Raw genomic sequence first — 26,910 nt, forward strand, 5'->3', positions numbered from 1 at the left:
CCTTCAATGACATTAAATAGTGCTTTGCTCTGCAGTTACTCACAAACTTCAGTGGTAGATAAGCAGAGAATAATCAGCTACTTGTTTCTGTAAGGTGAGAGTGACAAAATTTGCAGATTATCCACACAGACAATGAAAGTCTCCCTCCATTACTGCACAGGTCAACTATTAATCATTAATGGTACAGAGTGAGGGTTTTAAAGCAGAGTAAGTTTCAGACTTAGTAATGCATTGTTTGAAATAGCACAGCACAGAAAAACAACGGAGTTGCTTTTCATCCCCTCAGTTTTTGTGGACCAATCAGTGCCTCTTCTGTAAAATTTCTGGTTTGGACTTTATCTAGAGTTTTGCTTAAGGAAGAATTTTTTTTTTTAACTGATAAGAGCCTCAGTGCCTAGCCCTAAGTTTCTCATGTTATTATGGGAGTTCCCTTCCAATTTGCAAGAACAGAGCTGATTCCCAAGTTGTCCTTCCAAATCTCTTTATCCAAAGCATTTAGATAACAATCCAACACAAGACTGGTTTAGTAAGTTCTGCAGTTCTCTTTATATTAGTGTAAAGTTGATATCTGCAATTTGATGTTTAATACTTTATTATCAACTTTCCTTCTCCGGCTATTTAGAAGAAATGCTTACATAAATCTGTTTGAGAGAATGCATGCTTCTAAGTCTGTATTTTCATGAAATTTTGCTTGAATTTGCCTTACATATTACCAGTTTCTGTGAAGGTGGTGGCAGATCTTAATTGTTTACAATAATACTGTTTTTATTAAGTGGTTAGATTTTTTTTTCATGGTTTACACAGAATCACAGAATGGCAGAGGTTGGAAGGGACCTCTGGAGGTCATTTTGTCCAACCCCTGCTGCTCAAGCAGGGCCACCTAGAGCCAGTTGCTCTGGTCCATGTTCAGACAGCTTTCAGCTATCTCTAAGGATGGAGACTGCAAACTCTTTGGACAACTGGTGCCAGTGCTCAGTCCCCCTCACAGTGGAAAAGCGTTTCCTGATGTTCAGACAGCACCTCCTGTGTTTCAGTTTGTGCCCATTGCCTCTGGTCCTGGCACCCGGCACCACTGAAAAGAGCCTGGCTCCATCCTCTGTGCACCCTCCCTTCAGCTATTTGTACACATGGATAAGATCTTCCCGAGCCTTCTTTTCTCCAAGCCAGCTATCTCATCTCTTATGAGAGATGTTCCAGTGCCTTAATCATCTTAGTGGCCCCTCACTGGACTCTCTCCAGTTGCTCCATCTCTCTCTTGTACTGAGGAGCCTAGAACTGGACACAGCACTCCAGGTGTGGCCTCTGCACTGCTGAGTAGAGGGGAAGGATCACCTCCCTCAACCTGCAGAGAAAACCTGAGAAGTCTCATGATCACAAGAGGAAAAATAAATATTGAGAAAAACACATTGTTCATCTTTTGTCCCAAATTATTTCTTTGGGTGGAGAAATAGCTAAATGGAAAAAAAAGGTGTTTAATTTTATCACCTTTCTGCAGTTTCACACAGAACTATTTTATATATACTTACATACATATATACACACACACATGTTCTTCTGAAATACAGTAGGGCTTTCTTTTTCCAGAATCGTGTCCTTCAGGAAATGTACCTTTTCTTTTAGCACCTAGGATATGTGTGTGCTGAAAGCAGGAAAAAAAATAAAAGGTCTCAGTTTGTCTCTGTTAAATTCTGTTAGCACTGAAAGGAAGGCAATTTTTTTTTAACTTGGATTCACAATTCCAGTTGGATAGTTCAGGAAAGCCTAGGTTGACATTAATTGATTAATTAGTTCCAATCCAGTTTGCCTTATCTTCCCTGATATGGCAATCCATTTTTAGCTAAATAGAGCTAAGACTATATAATTTTTGCAGCAGGTATTGTCCCAAGAATTGTTGCTGACTTTGAGAACACACTAAGAATATTTAAGTTCTGCCAGTCTCAGTATGAGAACTGAAAATTGTCATGGTGCTGGTCACCAGCTTTGGCGTGGGATCTCTGTTAGCAGCCTTCTGGCTATGACTTCTCTTGCTTCACTTGTCAGAGGTTGTTTGTGTATAAATGAGGGTGACCTGTGAAGGTGAAGTCAGGACAGATTCCCTCAAGGCTACAAATGGTATGGCTCAACGAAGAATGTTGTGCAATCCTACAAAGCGCAAAAATCTGTTGGGAAAACAGATTTATGCAGTTCTGTTATTATCTGAGAGCAGAATATCAAACTCTTTCTTTTAGATGGTTTACAATATCAAGTGAGAAAAGGCAAGGGGAAATCCTTGACAAGACAGTAATTTCTGACTGTCTCATTACTAATGGCGATATAAAAAAACAAAGCCAGAATGTGACCAGCTGGAGAGCTGACCTAAAAACCACTTAGGTACTTGTTATGGAGGACAAGCAGTACTGATCCATACATTAAAATGCTAGCTGTGTATGAAGATAAGTCAATCGTGGAGCATAATCAGCCTCTAATTCTGATACAAGGACAGCAGGAAACTTCACTAGCTCCAGGCTCAGAGGTTCAGTGCAGGGAGAGTCTCTGCCTTGAAACCAGCTGCCAGGTGGAGACACCTCCACAGTTTTAAATTTGGGTGTGCAAAGCTAAGAGTGGTACCATTTTCACAGTGAACTGCTTTGCCTCAGGATTACCCTGAAACAGCTGCAGTGAAATTTGTCAAGTAGCATTGCATAGTTGGTTTTGATCAGAAGAGATCAAGAATTTCATCCTGTATTGACCTTTAAATGTCAAAAACCTGACTTTGTATTAATCTTCACAATCTGATGGAAAAAGATCCCTGTCCAAGGGCATTCTGTCCCTCCCCCATGCTGAGATACGAGTGTGTCGTGGGGCTATGCTCGTGTCTATAGAATTGAGTCTTGTCTTGTAGATACATCAGTGACAGTTTAACAGATAGATAGCATGTGTTCATTATACATGCTGTATCACAGTGATACTGCTTGATTTATTATCTTGTGTGAAGCTCACCAAATACATTAAACCACAAAGTCATTTTAGAATAACTGTTCTCTGAATTGTCCTTCCCTGAAATATTGGTGTGACTTTTCACTTGGCTAAGCAAGGACAAACGCTGAAAATACATCTTCTGGAAAGCACAGGCAGGTTAGCAGTTAGATGTTATATATTCTCTTTGAAACCAGGAGAGTGATTTTTCCCTTCAGTTTTTAGCTGCAGTTACTATGGTGATAGAGCTCCTAGACGTGGTGAACTGATGTCACTTCACCAGCTAAGACCGCAGGGGGAGGAAGAATTAGACTTGATTCCTGGCTTTGTTGCTTCTGTCACTGAACTTCTATTTAACAGAGCCTTCTTCAACAATATTTAAATGATAAATTTAAATGATTTAAATGATAATGAAATTCTGCGGCTTGCAAACTTCGCTTGCAAAATGAAACAAGAGATAAGTTCTATTCTAGTTAAGCTTACTGAAGAGTATCTCGGGCAGGTCTTTATGCCAGGTAAGTATCTGGACAGTTAGACTGGATCTGTAGGTACAAGTGTAAAGGGACAGAATTTAACATACTATGTTAATGGCCAGAAGTGCTCATGTTAAATTTGCTCACAAGGTGGATGAAATCATGACATAGGAATATTAGATAGTGCATAAATGATGTGAGCAGAAAAGACATCATGAAATTACATATCCAATGGGAAGTTATTTAAGGATGAATCAGTAGCTTTCTTAGCCTGGAGAGGGATATGATTGTAGCTTCTGTTAATAAGGGTCTGTGTGTGGATGACCAGAATCAAATTCAGTAAACCAGCCATGTCCACAGCATATCAGGTTTACCAAGAGTGTGCAGCTGGCACTGTGGCTGTCTCGTAGATCTGACACATTTCCATGTGTTTGGGCTGTTGTTCATTTGCTGCACTAATGTGATGCACTGGTCCAGCAAGCATTTCTAGATGCCCTTGAGTCTGGTCAAAAATAGTGTTGCAAATGAACTTGAAGATGCCTGGGAAATTTTCAGCTTTGCACTGTTACTGATACAGTTCTAATCTATAAAGGTTACCAAAATAGCACATCGTGTGTGATGACTGACTTCATCGCTGTGTAAGCTTGTAGGATCTGTGGAGGGTCGTGTCTTAGCTAGACGTCTTGAAGCATGTAGCACTTCTGTTTTTATAGGCGAGTTTTTTTTTAACCAACACTTGAGGTTTTTTTATTGATTCATCATTCATTTCTAATAAATGGAAAAAACTGGGAAGTTAAGAAAAATCCATTAGGTGCTGCATGGTAGCAGGAAAAAACCTATAAGTTACAGGTGCAGGTTGATAACAGAATACTAGTGTGCAGTGTCTAAGGTGGCCATTAGGTGATAATATCTCTGGAAAGTGAAGTGCTGTTAATATGAACATTTCCTTAAAAATTATTAGATCTTTAAAAATCAATTTTAGGACTGCTTTGCTGAATGAAGAAGGTTTTCATCCAAAGTACGCATTCTTTTTTTCCAGTTGTGGCAAGAGCAACTCTTTGAAGTAAGATCCAAGACTGGAAATGATCTGGAAGCATAGATCATTTCTAGTGATAATTCTACAGAATTTGAAAAAGGTTACTGTGTATAATCTCAGCTGTCCCTGGCCGCAATAATAGTAAGAATAAAATAAAGCCTGTGGGAGTGTGTATGAGTGATAGAAAGTAAGAACTAAGACACTAACTGCATTCTATCAATCCTCAGTATGGCCACAGTCTCTTACAATTTCAGAGATAATGATTTTAAAAAAGAGGAAGACATGGAGAACCTTTAAACCCTGAATTCAGAGGAAAACTAGCTCTCCATCTACTATGTTCCATTTTCCTAGACAAACTCACAGAAGTTGTTTTCCTCAAATGACCACCACATATTCTTTCCAAGGCTTACCTCTTATTAGCTTGTAATTTCCCACTTCTCTTTGCCACACACTGCCATATGGATTACCAGCAGAGTTTCTTGAGGAAATTAGATTTTATCATCATTAACATTTGAACTTGTTCATACATCCAACTTTAAGTACCTGCATTAGCTGGTAAATTTAGTAGGCTGATCTTCCTCTCAGTTACTTATGTATGCAATAGAAAGAGAAGACTAATGCAGCACATAGTGTAGAGCACCTAAATCAGGCTCCTGCTCTGAACTGTCCTCCAGAAAAGCCTCTCTTTCCTTTAAATGAATGGTCAAATAGGAGATCAAGGAACACTACCTTCTTAAACTAAGCATTATTAAGCAATAAAATATTGTTCTGTTGTTTTACACTCCTCCATTTGTATAGGTACAAATAAAGGAATCAGCACTCCCCAACCAGTCAAGTAGCATGGCTGACAGTTGTAGAGAAGTATTTAATAAACTAAACATCTTAGGGATGAAGTGCAGTGTTTGTGCATATCCATTCTGTTTTCATATTGTAACTGTTAATCTCTGTGGTTAGACTTTGTGTAAAGGGCAGAATCAGGGTGCATTGGAGATTTTAAGAAGTCTTTTTTTGCTTCAGTGGCTTTAGGATCAGACTTTACATGAAAGTAGAATCAGGTGCAACATGTTCCAGAAAGTTGCTGCTAAACAATGCTGTGTAAATAGAATTGTTCTGTTCCAGTCATTAAATCTAATTAGGCTTGAGAAGAGATGAATTTGGCCTCTCAAGGTAAATTATGTTAGTCTATTAGTTATTAGCTTTAATTATACTGCAATACATGACTCTCACTGCAAACAAAATAATCCCTATTAATTTCATATTTTTTACTAACTTTGAGTAACTTTACTGAAGTTTGAAATGCTATATTCAAGACACTTATTTGAGACGACTGATGCAGATGACTCTCGTTTTGCTGTGATTTCGTTTAATATGGAATGCAGCTTGCAGAAGATTGTCATTGCTTTTAGTTTTATCTGTTGGTCCTGATCTTGCAGTCATCACTGCTTGAATGTGTAAGGACTGTATATTCAAACATCTGCTCCATCTGCCTTTCTTCTGGCTGACTGTGACATGCACATCCTCTGGTCAGCACTGTTTCCTGTTGTGTTACAGACCTCGCAAAAACCTTTCATCAAAATAAGGATTCAAGTGGGCTGTGTAATTCAAGATTTGCCACATGTTCATTCAAGGGGAGGGGAGAGTCCTGTTTTCTGGCAAGTACCAGTAAAAGCAAGCACAACTTGAGCCTTGACCCCTGATTTCAGGATGTGCATTTCACTCAGGCTTTATAAATTGTATTTGAGCGATCATCAGTATGTTGTTCATGCAAAGGGCAACTGTGGCTAAGCAAGGGCATAGTTATTCACCTGGAATTATAAAGACTCTAAAATCAGAAATACTTATTAGAATACAGTATTTTTCAAGATACAAAAATCATTCTTGAATTCATCTTTCTGCTCTAAATGTAATCTTGTCTTCATAGTAGCATTCCAGTTATTAAGGAGTAGCAAAGTTTTTAGTTTTTCATTTTTTCTTTCATTTTTCTAGGTTATTCAACAAAGAAATGAGGAATGTGACCACATTCAGTTTTTAATTGAAGAGAAAGAGTCTAAAGAAGAGGACTACTATGAAGACCTTGACAGATTTGAAGAAAATGGTACCCAAGAGTCTCGCATCAGTCCCTATACTTTCTGCAAGGCCTTTCCTTTCCACATAATATTTGACAGAGATCTGGTGGTCACGCAGTGTGGCAATGCTATCTACAGAGTCCTTCCACAGGTTAGATGATTCTCATGCATGAATAATCATAGAGATTCCTGATGCTAGATGCTTTACAGGTTTATTTTAAAAATGAATAAAATAGATTTAGGATTCTCTGTCTAAATGGCATTCCTGTGTAACTGTATAATATTTACTACATTGTGCTCCTCCTGTTTGAAAAAGGACTGTGAAAATAGCCCTAATTCTACAACAGCTCTGTTCCTTATGATCATGTCCATGTGCAGTAAGAGAATAAGCTTGAGCAGAGAAAACCTCATCACCCCCACAATTCAGGTGTTAGCTTGATACCCGATTCTTTCTTGTAGCTCACTCGAAGATACATTTGCTATTAAAATGGCAGATAACTCTTCAAAGTGGATGTGAGACAGTCAGTGCAACTTGGCCTGGAGTTCAGGAAATGGTCTTGCCCATACTACTGTATAGTGTAGCAGCAGGTATATAGTCTGTGTATATATTACTTGACAGTAATGCCTTCAAATACTTAAGCTGGGAGATGCACAATAACAGAAGAGCAGAATAACAGAAATTGTGGAATACTTTCTTGGCTTGTGCATCAAAAGCATCAGTATTAACTAACATGAACCAAACTATGTTTGTGAGATAGATATATATATATATACACACACATATGTGTGTTCTGAACTGAATGCAGCTGCTGCAATTTCCTCTGGTTATTTACAGTAAAAGAGTACTCAGAGGTCCATTTAATCTTATGTATTCTGTATATGAATAGGATACCTCAGTTCTTGCCTGAAAGAGCTGACACTGTTTCTAAAAATAAGCAACAGGTAAAAGCAGTAATATGAGAGAAGCAAAAGGTAGGATGATGGAAACATCAAATGATCTTTGCAGTTATGTAGGCTAATGTTGCACATACCATGTTGTTTCTGAATCATTGGCATAATTTTAAAATGCAATTTTATGTTATTTGCTTTCTCCTGCAATTTGTTTTTGGTGATTTCTCTCTGAATTTTGCAGAAAGATATGAAAGAAGAGCTATGTAAGTAGCTCTGCCAGATTTTTCCCAAGGACATTCACTGAACAGCTATAACTAACTATTCAGCCAACTGAGGATGGCTATCAGAATCCTATTAGAGCTGATACTTTAGAGAACATAGCTTATTGAAAAGGCAGTTTGAAGGAGGTCACTTAGGAGGAAGACATTGGAAAGCTTTTTTTACTGTAGAGTGGGAACAGTTTGACAGATAACGAATGTGATAGTCTAACACAATTTTACAAAGTCATCCGGCAGACTAGAATTGCACTTTGAAGTCAATATACTACTGATGTAAAATCCTTAATTTAAAAACCCTGTGTTTTAGTGGAGAAATGCATGAAGCATATATTCTCTTCCATTCAGTATTGTTATCTAAGCAAATCGAACAGAATTAGTCCATGTATATTTTTATTATAAAACATAACAATCTTTTTTTTTTTTATTTTTTTATTCTAGCTGCAGCCAGGAAATTGCAGTCTGTTGTCAGTTTTCTCCTTGGTCCGGCCTCATATTGATATTAGTTTCCATGGGATCCTCTCACATATCAATACAGTCTTTGTACTGAGGACCAAGGTAAGTACAGAATATTCACCTGGCTTTTCTTTAAGTAAGCATGCTTTGGAGAGACAAGAAGAAGTGCTGAAAGCTCAGAAGTCTTCAGAGAAAATTCTTTGCACAGTAGTATACTCAGTCCCTTTTGAGTCTTGAGCCAAGAAAAAGTCACAGGTGGGAATTCATGTGTAGCTGTTAAGCAGAATGCTTTATAGGAATGGTGAAGTACATATACTGTCTGATGCTTTCTTTGCAAGGGGCCAACCCATTATATGGCATTGTACCAAAGTAAATGTAGAGAGGCAATTACATTTACTTTTGCTTCATAACCATATGGGAGACAAATACGAAATGTGTTCTTGCTTGGGCCCATACGTTCAGACAGTTCTGTGTCCTTTTCTCTAGAGAGAGCAGGAGAGGAGGTGGGTGATATGAATGAAGGCAGCATGTAGAGTATCATCTACTATGTCAAGGAGTCTGTTTAGTTATAGAAAACTGTACCTGAGAGAAGCCAACAAGATTTCTTGGAGATGCTCCCAGGCACAGACAGAACTTCATAGAATGGGCAATACTTTTGTCAAACTATTGTTAAGAAATGATGCAGAAGAAAACAACAAGTTATGAACATGAACATAAAGAAAGATACCATACTTTATATCTTTGAGGCAGCAAATCACAAATTTAAAATAGGGGTAGTACATGGTGTTCAAATAAGAAATTAATTGGGTTTTAAAGTAGGCTGTAACTCTATTCCAAACATTCTGACTGCCTTCACAGTGAAGGCACTTACATACGTGGCCTGGTGCGTAACACGTACCATTGCCCTTATGTAATTGTGACTTTTCACGACCAGGAGGGGCTGTTGGATGTGGAAAAGCTGGAGTGTGAAGATGAACTGACTGGCACAGAAATCAGCTGCTTACGCCTGAAAGGGCAAATGATCTACTTGCCTGAAGCAGACAGTATTCTCTTTCTTTGTTCACCAAGGTACTTTAAACCTTAAGAGTTCTATAATATTGATTTTCATTTTACAATTACTAATTTTAAGAGCACTACAGAGATTAATTGGTTCAAGTATTGATTTCATTGATTTTTATGTGTTTATACTAAAAGAGGGAGGAGCATTTAAACATCAGAACTTGACTGATTATTAGATAATTCAATATAAATATTGGGATGCTTTGGCCCAGTTTGTACAAATGGGAATTCCTCATGATTCCATGATTTTTGGCAAGTTTTGTCCTTTGTATCTTACTCTGACAGTGCTAAGAAATGTCACAATGATTTGGTTTCCTATGTGGATTCATATATTTTTGCAGTAGTTTTAATGTAATAGAGCAGCGATGATTATAAAGAAGTGGTTGGAATGGGGAATTGAATGGAGAGCTTCTTTAGCTAAGAGCATATTGAGCGAACACATCAGATTACAGTTATGATACGTTAATCTCATGTAAAAGGAAGAGAGTGGATGAAGACACAAAGGGAAGAGGCTACGATAGCATAATCTCGCTTTTATTTGTGCACTGAAGTATGTCCATTTGATACGTTCATGGAATTCATCAATGAGAATTCTGTATTTAAATGCAAAAATCAAGACCCCTGTGTTAACATGAATGAACACAAATAAGGTATTTCGTAGAAGGGGTATGTTGTACAGGTCATCACACGTTCAGAAGCATAATTTTTCTTCTGCATTCAGCAGCCTCTGCTGTTTATTTGAGTTTTAAATGCTCCTTTGGCAAGTTTAATTGTACCCATATTATTATATATTTCTCCACATTGCAGTGTGATGAACTTGGATGATTTAACCAGAAGAGGTTTATATCTGAGTGATATTCCATTGCATGATGCTACCCGTGATCTGGTTCTTTTGGGAGAGCAGTTCAGAGAGGAATATAAACTGACTCAAGAGCTTGAGATCCTCACTGACAGACTGCAGCACACACTGCGTGCACTGGAAGATGAAAAGAAGAAGACAGACACGTAAGAACCAAATCCTGATTTTGAGCTGAAACAGTCACAGCAATATATTATTTATAGCTATCTTCTTCAAAAAATAACAGAATCTTGGAAGGAATATAAGAGATATTCAGGGCTGATAATTTTAGAGTCAAGAAAGAACATTTTACTTTAATGCCTCATAAGGTATTTCTTTATTTAGATTGTCAAATGTCATCTGCAGTCTAGGCTGTTACATGCACAGGTGTTTTGATGGCTCCGTTCCTGATAAGGAAAGTTATGAGAAGTGAACTGACAGTCCTTTTTGCTTTGTGAATTACCTAAAACAGTAGTTTTGCAAACTTTCTTACATGCAGTCCCTGTAGCCAAGATGAATTTGATGAATGCCCAAATGCTACTGTTTGACAGAGTTCTGTAAACCAGGTGTAGACCGCTTTGTCTTTCTGGACTGCTGTGCTCACAGGTTAATAGAACAGAAAAACATACCTTATAAGCCTTGAAAACAGTCTATGTAAAGGTAAAGTTTTGCAATAGGCTAATGCTATGAATTTGATTTTATAGTTGCCTGTAGAAATGGATTTGGATTTCTACAGGTAACTATAAAATCAAATTCATAGCATTAGTCTATGGCAGCTCTGCTCAAGGACTACTGGCAAGTAAATTAAACAAAAGTTTATGTGACAAGCATTGTGGGATTGATGATTGACTCTTCATTTATAAAACATAGTTCTCATCTCTGTATTAGAAGAATGTCTCGTGGATTATACTTGTTTAGTAGTAGCATTAACATTTGTTGAGCTATGAATTCTATTGGCAGATATTTTTTTCTGTAGCAGAGTAATGGAAATTATTGTAAAAAGACTTGAAAGGGATGGATGGAAGAGTCAGAGAGAAAAGAAGCCTAAAAAATACTTTTTCTGTTCATTCCTGTTGACTTGCTTTATAAAGTCATTTTATCTTCAGGAATGCTAGCCTTCTTGGCAGCCACTGGAACAGACAGTGGCAGTTACTATATCATGTGCCAAAAGCATTCACTAATTATAACTCATGCAGTAGTGAACTTGCCAAAAATGCAGCTAATGAGGGTTTGTGCAGGAGGCTGTGACCAAAATGATGCTCAAGATTTGTGAAACAGTCAGAGATCTTCAGCTTGCCCACTAGCTGTGTAAGGAGGGAAATATACCTTAAGATGGCAGTTAGAAAGTTGAAGGAATACACATGAGAGTAGGGTGAAGGTCTGTGTGCGATTTGGACTTTATTTGCCTAATATGTAGTATGAACAAGCATTAATATGTCATATAGACTATTAATTAAAAAAACATGCAATAAACCCTAAAAGCAGCATTCTCAACAGAAGAGGAAGCATTTAGCAATGCATGAATTGATCAAAGGTGGAAAACTGTTTGATCTCTTCATGGCCTTTTTTGCAGTTTTTATGGTTCTGTGAGCAAAACCAGGTTATAGGAGCTGAGGATATGGCAGAAATGCTTAAGCAATAAGCAAAAATGATCCAAGACACTATTAGCAGATCATGTTAGAAGAATTAGTAATATATGCCTCATTTTGTTGGTAGTTTAGATGTATTGATGTGTGTTTGAAGTGTCATGGCTTTAGGTATGTTGATGTAGATCAGTTCCTGTTTCCCAAATAACATATTCTTCAGTAAACATCTTTTATATTGCTCTTTGATGATGCGAGTATGTTATAAACCCGATGGGAGGTACTAAGTTAATATTTGAAGAGTGCTGATGTAAAGACCTTTCTCCATATTCTTTCTGTTTTGCTTATGCCTTTCTTTTCTTACACGTTTAGATTACTGTACTCTGTTCTACCACCATCAGTGGCAAATGAGCTGAGACACAAGCGTCCTGTTCCAGCTAAGCGGTACGACAATGTGACCATTCTTTTCAGTGGCATCGTTGGATTCAATACCTTCTGTAGTAAACATGCCTCTGGAGAGGGAGCCATGAAGATTGTTAATCTTTTAAATGATCTTTACACGAGATTTGATATTCTGACTGATTCACGAAGGAATCCATTTGTTTATAAGGTAAGCAGGTTTTCAAAGTATTTAATCTATGACTTTTCAATAATTTAGTATCATGTCACCCTTTTCCATCCTTTGGATTTTAGGCTTTTTTAAAAAAATAGTTACGTTCTCAGTCTTTGAACTGTGTTACCTGATACTGCATAACTAAAGAAGAGTATGTCGTTTATCTCTAAGTGTATGAAGGAATATAAAGGGCTTAGGTCTCAGCAGGATTTCTGCACAGTCACCCATTAGGTGGATATGTAAATCTACTTCCACGTTTAGCAGATATGAACACTTACACAAGGAGTTTGTGGTTTTGCTGACCCTGTGCTTTAAGTTTTTCAGTCATATACCTGGGTCTCCTGGTTGTAAAGTATAACTTATTATTCAGTTATTCAATGTGAATTTCATTCCTTCATTAGGAATGAGGTGTAGTTGCAGATGTGGCTGGTAGCAGGTAGATAGGTAGAGAGAGAGAGAGACCTATATCTCCCATATATATGTACATGTTTATGCTTGTGTGTTTATATGTATAATATTCATTCCTAGCTTTTACTAGAAATCAATTTTATGCCCTGTACCAAGTGAATCAAGGGTGTGAGTCAAAATAAACATAGTGCTCAGTTTCTACAGAAATTCAGAAGACCCCAAAAGAGAGGCTCAAGTTCACACAATCACAGTGTTATTTTAATTTGTTACATCGTGGGCATACAATAATTTCTTTTCAATAACAAGCAGAGACGACAGGAATTAGGGTGATTTGAATGAAAATGAAGGGAAACTGTTTGAAAGGACAAGCAGTCTTGAAGGAAGCACTACGTCCATTCTAGTCCTCTAAAGCCCATGATAATAAAGTAATTGAAAAATATATATCTTGATAGGTGGAAACAGTTGGGGACAAGTATATGACAGTGAGTGGTCTACCAGAGCCTTGCATTCATCATGCACGATCTATCTGCCACCTGGCATTGGATATGATGGAAATAGCAGGCCAAGTTCAAGTAGATGGTGAGCCTGTACAGGTTAGTAAATGTGTGGGCTTGAATGAAGAGCCCATTCTTTGATATGATGATAATGCTTTGAAATATGATAATGCTCAAGTCCCAGCCCATGCAAGCTTTGTTATTGTTAGATTTTGAGACTGATACCTACAAATAATATGAAGAGTCACATGTAGATGTGACATGTGCAGTTCCCAGACCTTAAAATCTAATTATTGTCCTTAACCTTTCAAAGGACTAAAATAGGTCCGCATCATTTATGTCTGTTTTCCAATCATGTCAATCTAATCAACAAATGCCCATTGTGCATCAAGTACAATTCGTTGAGTCTTCTTCATAGAATCATAGAATCATAAAATCGTCAAGGTTGGAAAAGACCCTTAAGATCATCGAGTCCAACCGTCAACCTATCACTGCCAAGTCCATCTATACCATGTCTTCAAGCACCGTATCTATCCGTTCTTTAAATACCTCCAGGGATGGAGACTCAACCACTTCCCTGGGCAGCCTGGTCCAATGCCTGACCATCCTCTTGGTGAAGAAGTTTTTCCTAATATCCAACCTAAACCTCCCCTGGCGCAGCTTGAGGCTGTTTCCTCTCATTCTATCACTCGTTACTTGGGAGAAGAGACCGACCCCCACCTCGCTACAACCTCCTTTCAGGTAGTTGTAGAGAGCAATAAGCTCTCCCCTCAGCCTCCTCTTCTCCAGACTAAACAACCGCAGCTCCCTCAGCCGCTCCTCATACGACTTGTGCTCTAGACCCTTCACCAACTTCGTTGCCCTCCTCTGGATGCGCTCCAGCACCTCGATGTCCTTCTTGGAGTGAGGGGCCCAAAACTGAACACAGTACTCGAGGTGTGGCCTCACCAGTGCCGAGTACAGGGGCACTATCACCTCCCTGGTCCTGCTAGCCACACTGTTCTTGATACAGGCGAGGATGCCATTGGCCCTCTTGGCCACCTGGGCACACTGCTGGCTCATATTCAGCCGGCTGTTGACCAACACCCCCAGGTCCTTTTCCACCAGGCAGCTCTCCAGCCACTCCTCCCCCAGCCTGCAGCGTTGCATGGGGTTGTTGTGACCCAAGTGCAGGACCTGGCACTGAGCCTTGTTGAATCTCATGCAGTTGGCCCCGGCCCACCGGTCCAGCCTGTCCAGAACAATAATATTCCCTCACTGATATTTTTGATCACGCTTCAGATCCTCACGTCAGCATGAGAAAATACTGCATTAAAAAGAAAAGTACGGTTCCATAGGCAGTTATGGCAATGATTACTGGCAACAATGTATACTAGTGGAAGTTCACTTATTGTGGAATTTTATGAAGATGTGGCGTTAATACAGAACTGGGGAGGCCGCATTGACCTATTCTCATCAGAAGGTTGTGAGAGCAAAATAAGTAATGACTGTGATGCATATTTCTATTTACATGAATGTTATTGGTCTAACACCTGGCGTAGATCTGTGTACTTCACTTTGTCACTGGGCAAAGAAGTGAGAAGGTTTGATCTGGGGCTTTAAAATAACTGTAATGTGCTATAAGAATGAGCTTCTCCAAACCACTGTCCTATCTCTTGAGCTTTTAAATGCAAAATACCATGATGTTTCCTTTGAGAAACATCTTTTTTTCTTGACCTACATCATGCATTTCTGCATCTTCTGGGCACTCATTAAACACAGACCTGCAGAGTATGCCTCTCTTTCCACTTTTTTTAATTTCACAGTATATAATAGCGGCATGGCATGGTGCATGCTGGAAAAATACGGAGTTTGTTCTTTCATGTGGGAGACAGAGACATGACACTGCACTACAATAAAAAAAAGTGACACAAAACACAAAATGCAAGGCTTTCAAGAAGTAGGAGTGGCACATTGAAAAAATAAACTCTAGTAGATAGAAATGGCATAATACCTGTATTTAGTCAAAAGCATCAGATGAGTTATGTTGATTTTGAATATTCAAACTTTATTTTTTCTCTCTAAAGATAACAATAGGAATCCATACTGGTGAGGTAGTCACAGGTGTCATAGGCCAAAGGATGCCACGTTACTGTCTCTTTGGAAATACCGTCAATCTAACAAGCAGAACAGAAACTACTGGAGAAAAGGGAAAGATCAATGTCTCTGAATATACTTACAGGTAAGTGATGCGGTGTTTTTATTGGTGTTGACATCTTAAAAGAAATCACTTTGTCAGCATAACATCAAAGTGTCTTTGGAGTTGAAAGTGACAGGACTCCTGTAACACATTATTTAAGTACATGAGTTCTCATGAAACTGGATGGCAGACTGCATTATGATATACTGTTACTGGTATGCAAATATAATAATGATCTAGAGATATATTTGATTCTTTAGTTAATTTGCTCTCATGTCTGTAGCATGTTTAATATTTTATATAGCGTGTGGCGTGCATGCATAATACATACATTCACATGTTTTCTCTTTCAATTTCAGGTGTCTTATGACACCAGAAAATTCAGATCCTCAGTTCCACCTGGAGTACAGGGGTCCAGTTTCTATGAAGGGTAAAAAAGAACCAATGCAGGTTTGGTTTTTGTCCAGAAAGAGTACAGAGACAGAGGTATGACTAACCAGTGTGTAATTTTTTTTTTTTAAACAAGGCATAAACATGACAAATTTAATCTAAACCACTGAGATCCATTTGCATTTTCAAAACTAAATGTTCCCTAGAAAAAATGAAGAGTTTTGTACAACTCTATTTCATTAATGCATTTACTATCTTGACAGCACATTAAAGTCGTTGATTATTTGTCTTTGCAGTTTGTGCAGTCCCTGAAAGAATACTTTTGTATTTTAAAAAGTCCTTGAGAGAATGCCAAGTTTTTAAATATTTATATCTCCCTCTTCTTACGGATTTCTCCACTGTACTAGATTTTGCAGTATAATGTCCGTTTCTGTTTAGCTGACATGTCTGGTTCTTCAAAAATTCAAAATTCACCGTTTCTGTTTAGCTGACATGTCTGGTTCTTCAAAACTTCAAAATTCACCATTTGCTTTCTTACAGTGAGTGAATAAATGTGCCTTCAAATATTTAGGCAACAGTACAGCAACTACCTGCAGGCAGGTTCACACCTGATGTATATGGTGGTCTGTTAACCCCAGATGGATCTCCTTGTTCAGAGACTGTTGCAGGATAGAGGTCTTGCTTTAGAAATATATGGGGTGAAAACTGTTTCTTCTAAATGACATATGAGCCTAAATCCTCTTCTCAAAATGATGTAGGATAAAGCTCTTCAAGCACTGAGTGGTCTTTAAGCTTATGCCTCAGAAGTCTGGGCACGTATTAACCAAAATCTCATTAAAAGCCAATGAGATCTAGAGTCATAAGTGCGCTACAAACTTAGACACTTAATCGGGTAACAGTATGCCAGCTGATTTGCTGTACCTCAGCAGGTGCGTACATTCCACCCATTGCCAAGAGGGAGAAAGAAAGAGTAAAAGTTATTTACATAGCTTGAATTTTGTCCTGAAGCAATGCAAAAAGACGGAGTTTTAAGCTAATGTGTTTGATGTTAAAAATACACTTGACTAAAATAATGGAAGTCATCAGTTACCTTAGCTGAAATAATTCCTGTAAGTCACAGGAAATTCATTACGCGTCTGAATACTCATGTGCTTCTGAAAATGAAATTTAGGCTGTTAAACTGTTTGGGCTCTTCAGGAGATCTAATCCAGATTTATTACCACTGGTACCCAAGTATATGAATACTGACTTTTTAATGTTAACTTCCAGTATTAACTCTCAGTATTAAACTTTAGGAGAGAGCAGTACTTTAACTCTGCTGAAGTCTGTATTTTAATATATATTACTTGCAATAATATTCTGGGTGCCACTTTTGATAATACTTTTCTATTTTTATTCTATATCAAGATTAACTATAATTTCACATGACTACTATTCTTTCAAGTCTATAGTTGTATTTAAAATATATTTTAATTAAACACCTTTCACTTTTTTCTGCATCATAAATTATGTCCTATCATTTGTAGCAGGGCACATTATAATTTTAAATGTAAAATTTCAGAGAGGTACTGAGTCAGGTGGGTATTTTCCTTGTTTCAGCTTCACACGTGTTTAATGTGAATATAGGGTTCATATAATTTAGAATTTTAAATATTGCAATTTCCTTTTAGAGATCTTGTACAACAGTTGGTTTTGTTAATCCTCACAGCAGTCCTGAGAGGTACTTGTTGATACTATTATCTAGTGATCAAGCTTTGTAGAGGGGTACATGGGGCAGGAATCAACCTGACAGAAAAACACTGTCAGCCTGATTTTCAGGAGCACTTAAGGCTCACAGTTTAAGCACACTCAAAAAGTCTCTCTAATTTTTGTCAGTTCTTGTTAATTCTGAAAATTCAGATATACATGTAATTCTTATAGATAGAAGGACTTCTCCCATCACAGGTATCTATCTCTTCTAAACTGTAGTAAGTTTGGGAGAACAGGAGATTAGAAAGATGCATTCATGTGGTGATTGGAACTGGTAATCATTTTGTCAGAGGTGATGTTGAAAAGTGAAAGAATATAATCCTCTGATCTTTTAGTTCTTTATCACTCCCTGCACAATTTCATCTGTCCATACACAAAAAGATGCACTGAGTTTTACTCCTTTAAGATTTTCTGAACTGTTTGCAGTTTCTCTTTTTCTTGTGAAGGTACTCTTCATGTTATTTCTGGCACTTTATAGGCTGTACAGAATAGTTGTAATCCAAAAGCGGAAATCGGATAACCATTTTTTGTCTGATTACCTTAGAGTAATGGCTTTGCTTTAGGCAAGGGTGTAGTTTTGGTTTTCTTTTCAGAATCTCTTTCTCTCTGACCTTTCAAACACGTACACGTGCTAATGTATTATCATGTGCAGTGCTGTTTCAGGGGGACTGTTCATAACAATAAATACAGCATGTTAACATATATTCAGAAACTATATGGTAGATTTCCTGAAAGGTCACTCCACAATATTGCAAGAAGTGGCTTATAGAAGTAAACATGAAAATATTTCTTAAATCATCCTGAAGATATTTCTGCTGATTATTCTTTTACTGTAAAGTTTTCTGCCTCCAATATCTTTAAATCTAGGATAAATTCACAATAGTGATATATTCTCCTTTTCATTATATCCCTTAGATAGTGATTAGCTCAGCATTTGCAAATCTATCAACATAATATTTTACCCTGAAGCCCAGTAATTTATATATGGTGAAGAAAGAGGACAAAATACTTAGAGCTGGCATAGAGATGTGAAACCAAGGCTTAAAATAAGCTGTCCCTCTGCCAGACCTGTAGAAAATGATAGGGTTGGAGCAGCTCAGCATACCTCAGACTTGGTTCCTAAGTTGACATCTCTAATATCAGTCGCCAAGAGCAGTAGTTACTTCTGAGAAAAACTTGATTTACAAGAATCAGTGTTGGTCTGGAGTGCTGCTCCTTTACTTTTTTCCACTTCAGATCTCTCTTCCATGATACCATTACAGCAAAAATCAGAATTGCATCAGAAATATGCATAGAACAAAAGCAACTATGACCAATTACTCATTTTGCATCCGCTTGTTTGCATGTTATAAGATTAATTATTACTATCATTATTATTTTAACAGAGGTTCAGCTGCAGCTTCTCTCTTGAGAAACAGATTTGTTGTAAAAAGTAAAGCTTGCAGAGAGCGTCAGGTGTCTGACTGCAATTTCCACCGTTCCCCACTTTCAAATATCTTTCTCTTCTGCCCTGTCCCCACATTACTGATGGGAACAAGTTAAAGTACCTCAATCAGAACTGGTAGTTCATCAGGGAATGTAGGAATTGTTACGTTCCTACATACAACACATACAAAAGAAATACGTGCATCACCTATGCTGTGTTTTATTATTTTTATTATTTACTGATATTGGTTGCAAGTTGTAAAATGTGTTTTGTCACTGCATTGAGCCACCATGTTGTTGCTTCAAATGAAATCCCTTACATCTCAAATTCTACTTGCATGCACTCAAGGAAACAAAGCCAGATGCTTTCTGAGCTGAGCGAAGAGGAAGAGGACGCTGGATAGGGTGCAATACTGACTCCAAATAGGGTGCCAGGCAGTAAGGTTTAGTTATGGATGTTATTTCACGTCGTATCTCCCATTCCCATGTGCCGTACCATTGTCTTTTGCTCTGCTCCTGAAATCATACTCACCATTTTTCTCCAGGCTTGCTTGCTATTTTTTTTTCTTAAGGTTTGGTATTGTTATATCTCTGCTATGAGCATGTATTTCAAGCTTTCCTTTTTTTGATACGCATTTTTGCACGTCAGTCATGTGGCCCTTCCTACCACCAAGATAATATTGAATAAAATTTTGTAGTATGCACGCCACAACTAACCACTTCAATCTGATGCTTCACATCTTCATCTTCATCTCTGAAGTATAGTGGTTACGTGAATCTCTGACATTTCTGGAAAGATAGGTATTTCAGCTGTTGGGCAGAACACTGAACCAAAAGAACTATTTTTAAAAATAATACCTAAAGAAGCATTATGAAAATTATTGTATAAATGTTGTTTATCAGATTTAGTTCTGCTATTGCCATGCTTCCCATCCATTTTGTGAATAACACTTGATGCACTGTAAATTCCTGGTTAGAAAAAGGTTCCTCTTTTGAGATCATCCTGCATTTTCCCTTTGTAGACACTATGTAAACATTTTCTATATTGAAAGGGGGCAGTTGTTTGTCTGATACTGCCATTTGGAGCATGTGCCAATGTACTTCTACTGAAATGCTGTTCACTTGCAATGTATTTCTCATTGATTTATATTAACTAAATTAAGTTGTCATGTTAATAATAGATTGCTGGACAATTTTAGACCACTTCTAGTGCTTTGAATCTTTTCTGATCGAGCCCCCAGAATTAAGAGGCATGCTGCCGGGACATGGTTGTCATGGTTGCCTTTTGGTTTTGTCTCTCTAATTTTCAGAAATGATCTTATTTTATTCCTTGGGAGGACCTGATAATATACTAGGCATCATGGCATAATAAAGGGATGTAAAGCTTGTAAGGGGGCATAGTGTCTTTTATCAGCTGATACAATTAGTAAAAGTGGACAAAGTTTCAGATGCATAGACCTTCCATAACTACAACACACAGCGCATTTTTATGTGAATAATATCCATTCTTATCTGACTGATAATTTCTGAATATTTGCATTATAAAATAGGGTAGTGCAATTTGTGTATAAAAATTGTCTATATCTAGTATACCTTATCAGCACAGAATATATATGTATAAATGTTTCATGTTAATGTGCAAAAGAAATTGCAATAAATTATTTTTTCCACTGAGAAATTTTGGGATTTTCTTTTTAGTGAAAGCTGTATTTTATTGTTTGATACAAAACAAGTATGTTCTCCATTCCATAATTTGAAGTCCAAGTTTAAATAATTTATCGAGTTGTTGTTCCCCTGTTTGCAAATGTCCAAGAGTCTGCCACATTCAGGTTAATGGATCACATCCTCAGATTAAAGTAGTGTTCAAAATGTGTAAATTAATGCTCCAAAAATAGTAGACGAGGTCACAAAAATGCATACATTCCTTTGAAACTCTTGGACAATATTTAACAATCAAAACCTATTAGCCGTCCACTTTGAGCAGGATGGACATCGCCAACCAAAGCTTTAGGAATGGGAAATGAAGAGAGGAATACACATAGATTCCCTTCCATCATCTCACCATCGGACAGCAACGCATCCCAGCACTCTGTGAGAGACTGCCCTCGCTCTAATAGATACACAACAGCAACAGTTGATCAAACTTACCAAAACTTTAATGGTGACTCCTAAAGACATGGGATTGGTGACGGCTGTGGTTGTGCACTGACATAATTCATGCAAATGGATGTAAAGTAACTGATGTTTCTGTATTACACTTCAAGCTGATGGAAGATGGCATGTCAGAAATCTCAAATAATGCTCGGAGTTTATATTTTACCTTCTTAATAATTTCAAAGTATTAAAGCTCCTATTAAGCTACTCTGTAACATAACCAATTTCTTAAAGCACTAGAATAATAGCTTATATATTGTGTTCATATAAGAGCTTTTATCTCAAAGAAACCAGTACGATTTAAGCACTTAACCACTTTTATTACTAAAACTGGTCTTCACTTAAATGCCGCATTCAGCTACTAAAATCACACTTTGGTTAAATATTACTTTCAGATAACAGTTAAAAACTTCTGCAGGTATTTAGTTCTTTTATGTGTGCTCTGTTGCCTCTTTTATTTAACTACAGTGATTTACTTTTTCAATAGAAGCTCTCTAGCTGAAACATGAGGCAAAGTAATTACCAAGGTCTCTTTCAAAGGCGTTTACAAATGCATCTCTTTTATTGTAGTATTTTTTGTAAAAAAGTTTAAACAGAAGAAAGGGGAAAGCAGCAATGAAATTGCAAATTATGGGATGCTTAGCTGTTTGTAACCTTTTGGATCGTATGCTTTCCTTTGAATTCAGATACGCAAAAGAATTTGGGTTTCTGTGGTATTATTAATTAAGGCTGTGGCCATGCAGGGGACTCCGCTACTCTACGGCTATCTTAAAGTTGGCACTGTGGTTGGCTTCCATAATGCAAGGCTGCATTGTTGGACAATATACTCCCTTTTTTTCCTAACACAGGGCTTGAAAAAGAGCAGAAGGACTCTCACTGGTTTCAGTAAATTTTGAAGCAAGCTTATTAAGCACATACTGTCAATCTTTAGAAGTTACATTATAAAGACTTCCACAACCAATGAGGCTATTTGATAATATGGCCCATATTTTTAGATGCTGATCTTTTCATTGACCTTCCCCATGTGGAATTCTATCAAAACTTAATTTTTTAAAATTTATATGGGTAGGCAAATATGAGTGTTTACTTTTTTAGCAAAAATATTATCAATTCTAGCATAGTAAGAGGAATGTATTATTACTATATTTACTTTTTAATCACCAATACACTTCTTACAGGCTCTGTTGGGATGTTACAAGTTATGAGCCTTCTGCAGTCAATTTTTGTTTATGTTTGTATGCCATAAGGTAAAAACTGTAAATCCAGTCCTCAGCGGGAACAAACTTGGGAACATAATTTCATGTTTGATAATATTTGGGGAAAAAACAGAATGATAAACAATGAATGAGACACTCATTTGGGTATGTATTTACAGTATTATCACAACAGTTATTCTTGCATTTTTTACTTACAAAAAGAAATTAAAATGTTGTACTACTGTGGTTACGGAACTAGAAAGGCTTTATAAATAAGAATAGAATCATAGAATGCTTTGGGATGGAAGGGACCTTTAAAGGTCATCTAGTCCATCCCCCCTGCAAATTGGCAGGGACATCTACAACTAGATCAGGTTGCTCAGAGCCCCATCCAGCCTGGCCTTGAATGTTTCCAAGGATGGGGCATCTACCGCCTCTCTGGGCAACCTGTTCCAGTGTTTCACCACCCTCATTGTAAAAAATTTCTTCCTTATATCCAGTCTGAATGTACCCTCTTTTAGTTTAAAACCATTACCCCTTGTCTTATCGGTACTGGCCCTACTAAAAAGTCTGTCCCCAGTAGCTTGAAAACTATCTTGAAATGTCAGTAAGTGGGAAGGCCATGGGTGGAATAGTGCTGCTTTTAACTCCATATATGTTTCTGAAAAGTTACACATGGGGACAGACCAAACAATAAGCTACACAAGCAGAACTCCATTTTCTTTTAGGAGAGTGTGGGCTTGCAAACTTTGCCATTCTGGCAAACACATCTACGGATGTCATAATTGGGATGTAGCTGGAAAGTGCAGTCAAGTCAGCAGCTAGAGCAGAAGACTGAACGTCAGGGCTCCAGCTCTGATCTCTCTGATTGATATCACAAGCTATTGCACAGCTCGTAGTTCAATTCTTTTCCCTTCTGTATCCAGCACCAGCTTAGCTGTAATGATCTTACAGGTATAGTGTCTCTCCCTTGCCCCCAAATTTGATGATGTAAGAGAGTGATGCATTATTCATGAAAGTAGTGGCCTTATCCTTATTGCTGTGATTTCTCTTGGGACTATCCACTAAGTCCAGCTGAATGCACACTTAAATTCTGCAGGATCTGGGGACTTTTTGTTTACCTTCACTACAGGTTTGTAGGAACAGGAGACAGCAGTATGTGTCTTAGACCTAGGTACAGTAATAAAAACTGTTGCCCAGAAGACTGTTAATTCACCCTGCTGCTATTGGGCTATATTTTGTTTGGTTGGTTTTTTGTTTGTTTGTTTGTTTTTAGAGGAACTGCATGATTTTAGGCATCATTGGCAGCAACAGTTTATTAGCACCCAGAAAAGTTAGTTTAGCTCTTACATACATATATATAATATATATATTACAATGTTTAATGTAAGCGGTAGTACAAAATGTATCTGACTAGTTGTAAGCTCACATTTGAAAGACAATCATATGCACAAGAAGGAAAAAGGAAGGCATATGCTAGCATGATATGAATAAGAGCTGGGTGGAGCTTGAGGGCCCAGACCCTTTTCTTTGAGCAAAACTCCAGCAAAATCTAAAGCTAATAAACATTTGAGTGTGCTGCAGCCAAGCTGTGCACTGCAATACATGCTTGTACTCTGAAACTTTGATAGCCTTGTCAATAACATCTATATCCATGGAGCCACAGCAAGGCCTGAGGCATCGGTATCCTAATGTGTTTTTCATTCACCATGTAGACAGGTCAACACTATAGATGTATTGTCACAAACTGTAAAATGGTTATTCAGTGCATTTCCAGAGCCATCATATATTAAAAAAGAAAAAAAAAATGTTGGGTCATCACGTTCTAGCGGTATGAGAACTGGAAGAGAATTTGGTGCTCATGTTCTCCAGACAGTCATCAGGCAGTCAGCCTAGTGGTACAAATAGGAGCTTATGCGCTATTGTAAATTAATTCTGTCACTCACTCTGTTGGCTTATCATCTCCAAGTAAAGGGACATTACTTGACTTTTAGTCCTGTTTTATTTGAGTGCCAGGGACAGACAGAGTGTGTTATTATTTTTCAATTAACAAGGTCCTTTCTTTCCTGGATGAGAGTCTGAAATTGTTGTCATTTCATGCACCTACCTGACAATGAGAGGGGAGCAAGTAATAAGCCAGTAAACAGAGCCAGGCTAATCTAACTGCAAAGAAAAAAAAAGTGGTTCCATTCTCCAATCTATAGCTGCACATACAAGGCACTATTTTTTTTCTCTATTGTTCTTCAGACTTTTGGCTGGCTTTGGGTGACAGTTGTGGAAAAACTGCAACAATACATGCTGTCTCCACCAATTCACTCTTTGTTTGTTATTAGCAGGAAAAGGCTAGTGTTCATTTTCATCATAATGGTCGATGGGTCTTTCTGCCAATGTGACTGTTTTGGAGATAACGACATCCAGGGAATGTGAAAACAATTTTGTGATTATTATTCTGGGATGAAGATGTGTGTTCTCTGTTATAAAGGTTTTGTTCCAGACTATTCCACATATCCAGCAGTCAGATTGACAATGCCTTTGTTATTGGTTTTTTTTGCAGAGCTGATTATGGGGATTTCAATATATATAAAGCACCTAGTACAAATTTTACGGTACAGCACAATTGTACTCTCAAGGGAAATGATTTTGTGTGATGAGGGTCTGTGACCTCGCAGCAGTCAGCCAATGCTAGCACACATTTGTTTTTATCTGTTCAAGTGCTGGACACCTCTGGCATGAAGCCTGTGTGGTTTTTTATATTGCAGGTTCTCAGGGTCATTCTAGCCTTCCAAAACTGATTTTGCAGTGTGGTATCCTGTCTAGTGCTCAAACAACTGACTTTTGATTAAAATGACAGAACTTAGCTGAGTGAAAACAAAAGACTGAAAGCGTTCATAGTTCCTAGCTGGTGTTAATCATAATCCTGAACTGATGACCAATTAAGTCAATAGTCCTTGAGCCTTTGTTTAAAAATAAAAACCAAACAAAAAAACCCACACAAAACCTACATGGTCATAGTTTTCAGATGAGAAGTAAAACTCTGTTTCAGTTCAGTATTGCTGGCTGCAGCCCTGATGTCACTATGAGCGTAGTGTTGTAATGAACTGTGTGAAAAATCAAACCACCTTCATAAATCTCACTGAAATACGCAATGTACTAAGTGTGAAGAAATGCACATCTATTTCTCACAAGTCCTAAACACTGTGTGTAAGGATTCTGGAAAGAAAAGCAAGCAGGTTATGTCCTGTTATTTTCAGATATTTTGTGCAAGCCAACTTAATAAAGGGCAATTTTCAGATGCAGCGTGTTCAGAAACAATCTGATTTTCAAACAACCTGTATCAGGAGATTGAAGAGTAAGTATCCTTTATCCACAGAGGGCATAGTGAATCATTCAGAGATTTAACAGCCTTGCCTTCTGTCACATTATAGGTGTGCTTGTGAGCAATTATTTAATGATCTAGAGGATAAGAAACTTGCCCACAAAGTGAAGATATATGCCTTTTCACAAAGCCTTTCCCACATCATCGCACCCCTCAGGTTTTATAAATAAATAAATAAATAAATACGTATATCTCACACTCCAACTTCTGTGTAGGCCACCTTTCTTCTTTCCTTACTGCTTGGGACTGTATCCAGGGAAAAAGATGATGCTCATGAAGCCTATAAAACAAGTACAGTAACACTGCAGTAATCCTGATAAAGGCACTGTGTGGGGTCTGTGTGATTACTCTCTGGTCTTCTACCTGCACACCTTCTTTTCTATTTAACATAAAATGTATGAGCAATCTTAGGAGCACAGTTATTGGCAGAGAACAGTACAGCGAGGGACAGGAGGGGAACACCTGAGCTCCAACTACAATGATCAAAAAGTGTCTCAGATTGCAAACAAACATTGTTTTCTCATCTGTGTCTCATACTGTGTAAATTTAAGGTTTGGTGTACATACATTGTAAAGTGGAGATGTCAGTATTTTCTTAAGCTATAATTAATTATTGTTTTATCATGAAGATGCCAAGAAAAAGTCAACATTTATTTATGAAGTACTTGTCCTAGGACAGGTTTCTTGCTTACTCTCATTATTGGGCATGATTCATTTTCCCACTATGGTATCTGTGGGTAAATGTTGCCTTGTATTTTCAGTTGGAAAACACAGCACTACAGTTGGAGACAATCTATCTCCATTGTCTCTTGCATTCCCAGGTATGTTACATTTTAACTAATTTTCCAGTTGACTGGAAGTTAGCAAATGTGACGCCCATCTACAAGAAGGGCTGGAAGGAGGATGCAGGGAACTACAGGCCTGTCAGCCTGACCTCGGTGCCAGGGAAAGTTATGGAGCAGATCATCCTGACTGTCATCATGCGGCACATATGGGACAACCAGGGGATTGGGCCCAGTCAGCATGCGTTTATGAAAGGCAGGTCCTGCTTCACTAACCTGATCTCCTATGACAAGGTGACCCTCTTAGTGGATGAGGGAAAGGCTGTGGATGTTGTCTACCTGGACTTTAGTAAAGCCTTTGACACCGTTTCCCACAGCATTCTCCTGGAGAAACTGGCTGCTCATGGCTTGGACAGGCGTACGCTTCGCTGGGTAAAAAACTGGTGGATGGCCAGGCCCAAAGAGTTGTGGTGAATGGAGTTAAATCCTGTTGGTGGCCGGTCACAAGTGGTG

At 37.9% G+C, this 26,910-nt stretch overlaps 1 protein-coding gene across 1 annotated transcript in view; it reads left to right on the forward strand.

Moving 5' to 3' along the window:
• GUCY1B1 (guanylate cyclase 1 soluble subunit beta 1) overlaps positions 1–21,157 on the forward strand; it is a 47,073-nt gene extending 25,916 nt beyond the window's left edge. The window contains exons 6-14 of the mRNA XM_082316285.1: positions 6,451–6,681; positions 8,138–8,254; positions 9,087–9,220; positions 10,019–10,216; positions 12,005–12,242; positions 13,106–13,246; positions 15,214–15,368; positions 15,686–15,812; positions 19,240–21,157. Coding sequence (XP_082172411.1) covers positions 6,451–6,681; positions 8,138–8,254; positions 9,087–9,220; positions 10,019–10,216; positions 12,005–12,242; positions 13,106–13,246; positions 15,214–15,368; positions 15,686–15,812; positions 19,240–19,263 — 1,365 coding nt within the window. The 3' untranslated portion in view covers positions 19,264–21,157. The remainder of the gene's footprint in view (positions 1–6,450; positions 6,682–8,137; positions 8,255–9,086; positions 9,221–10,018; positions 10,217–12,004; positions 12,243–13,105; positions 13,247–15,213; positions 15,369–15,685; positions 15,813–19,239) is intronic.
• The last annotated feature ends 5,753 nt before the right edge of the window (positions 21,158–26,910 follow it).

This window comes from Platalea leucorodia (genome assembly GCF_965183815.1).
Source record: "Platalea leucorodia genome assembly, chromosome: 6".
Taxonomy (NCBI): domain Eukaryota; kingdom Metazoa; phylum Chordata; class Aves; order Pelecaniformes; family Threskiornithidae; genus Platalea; species Platalea leucorodia.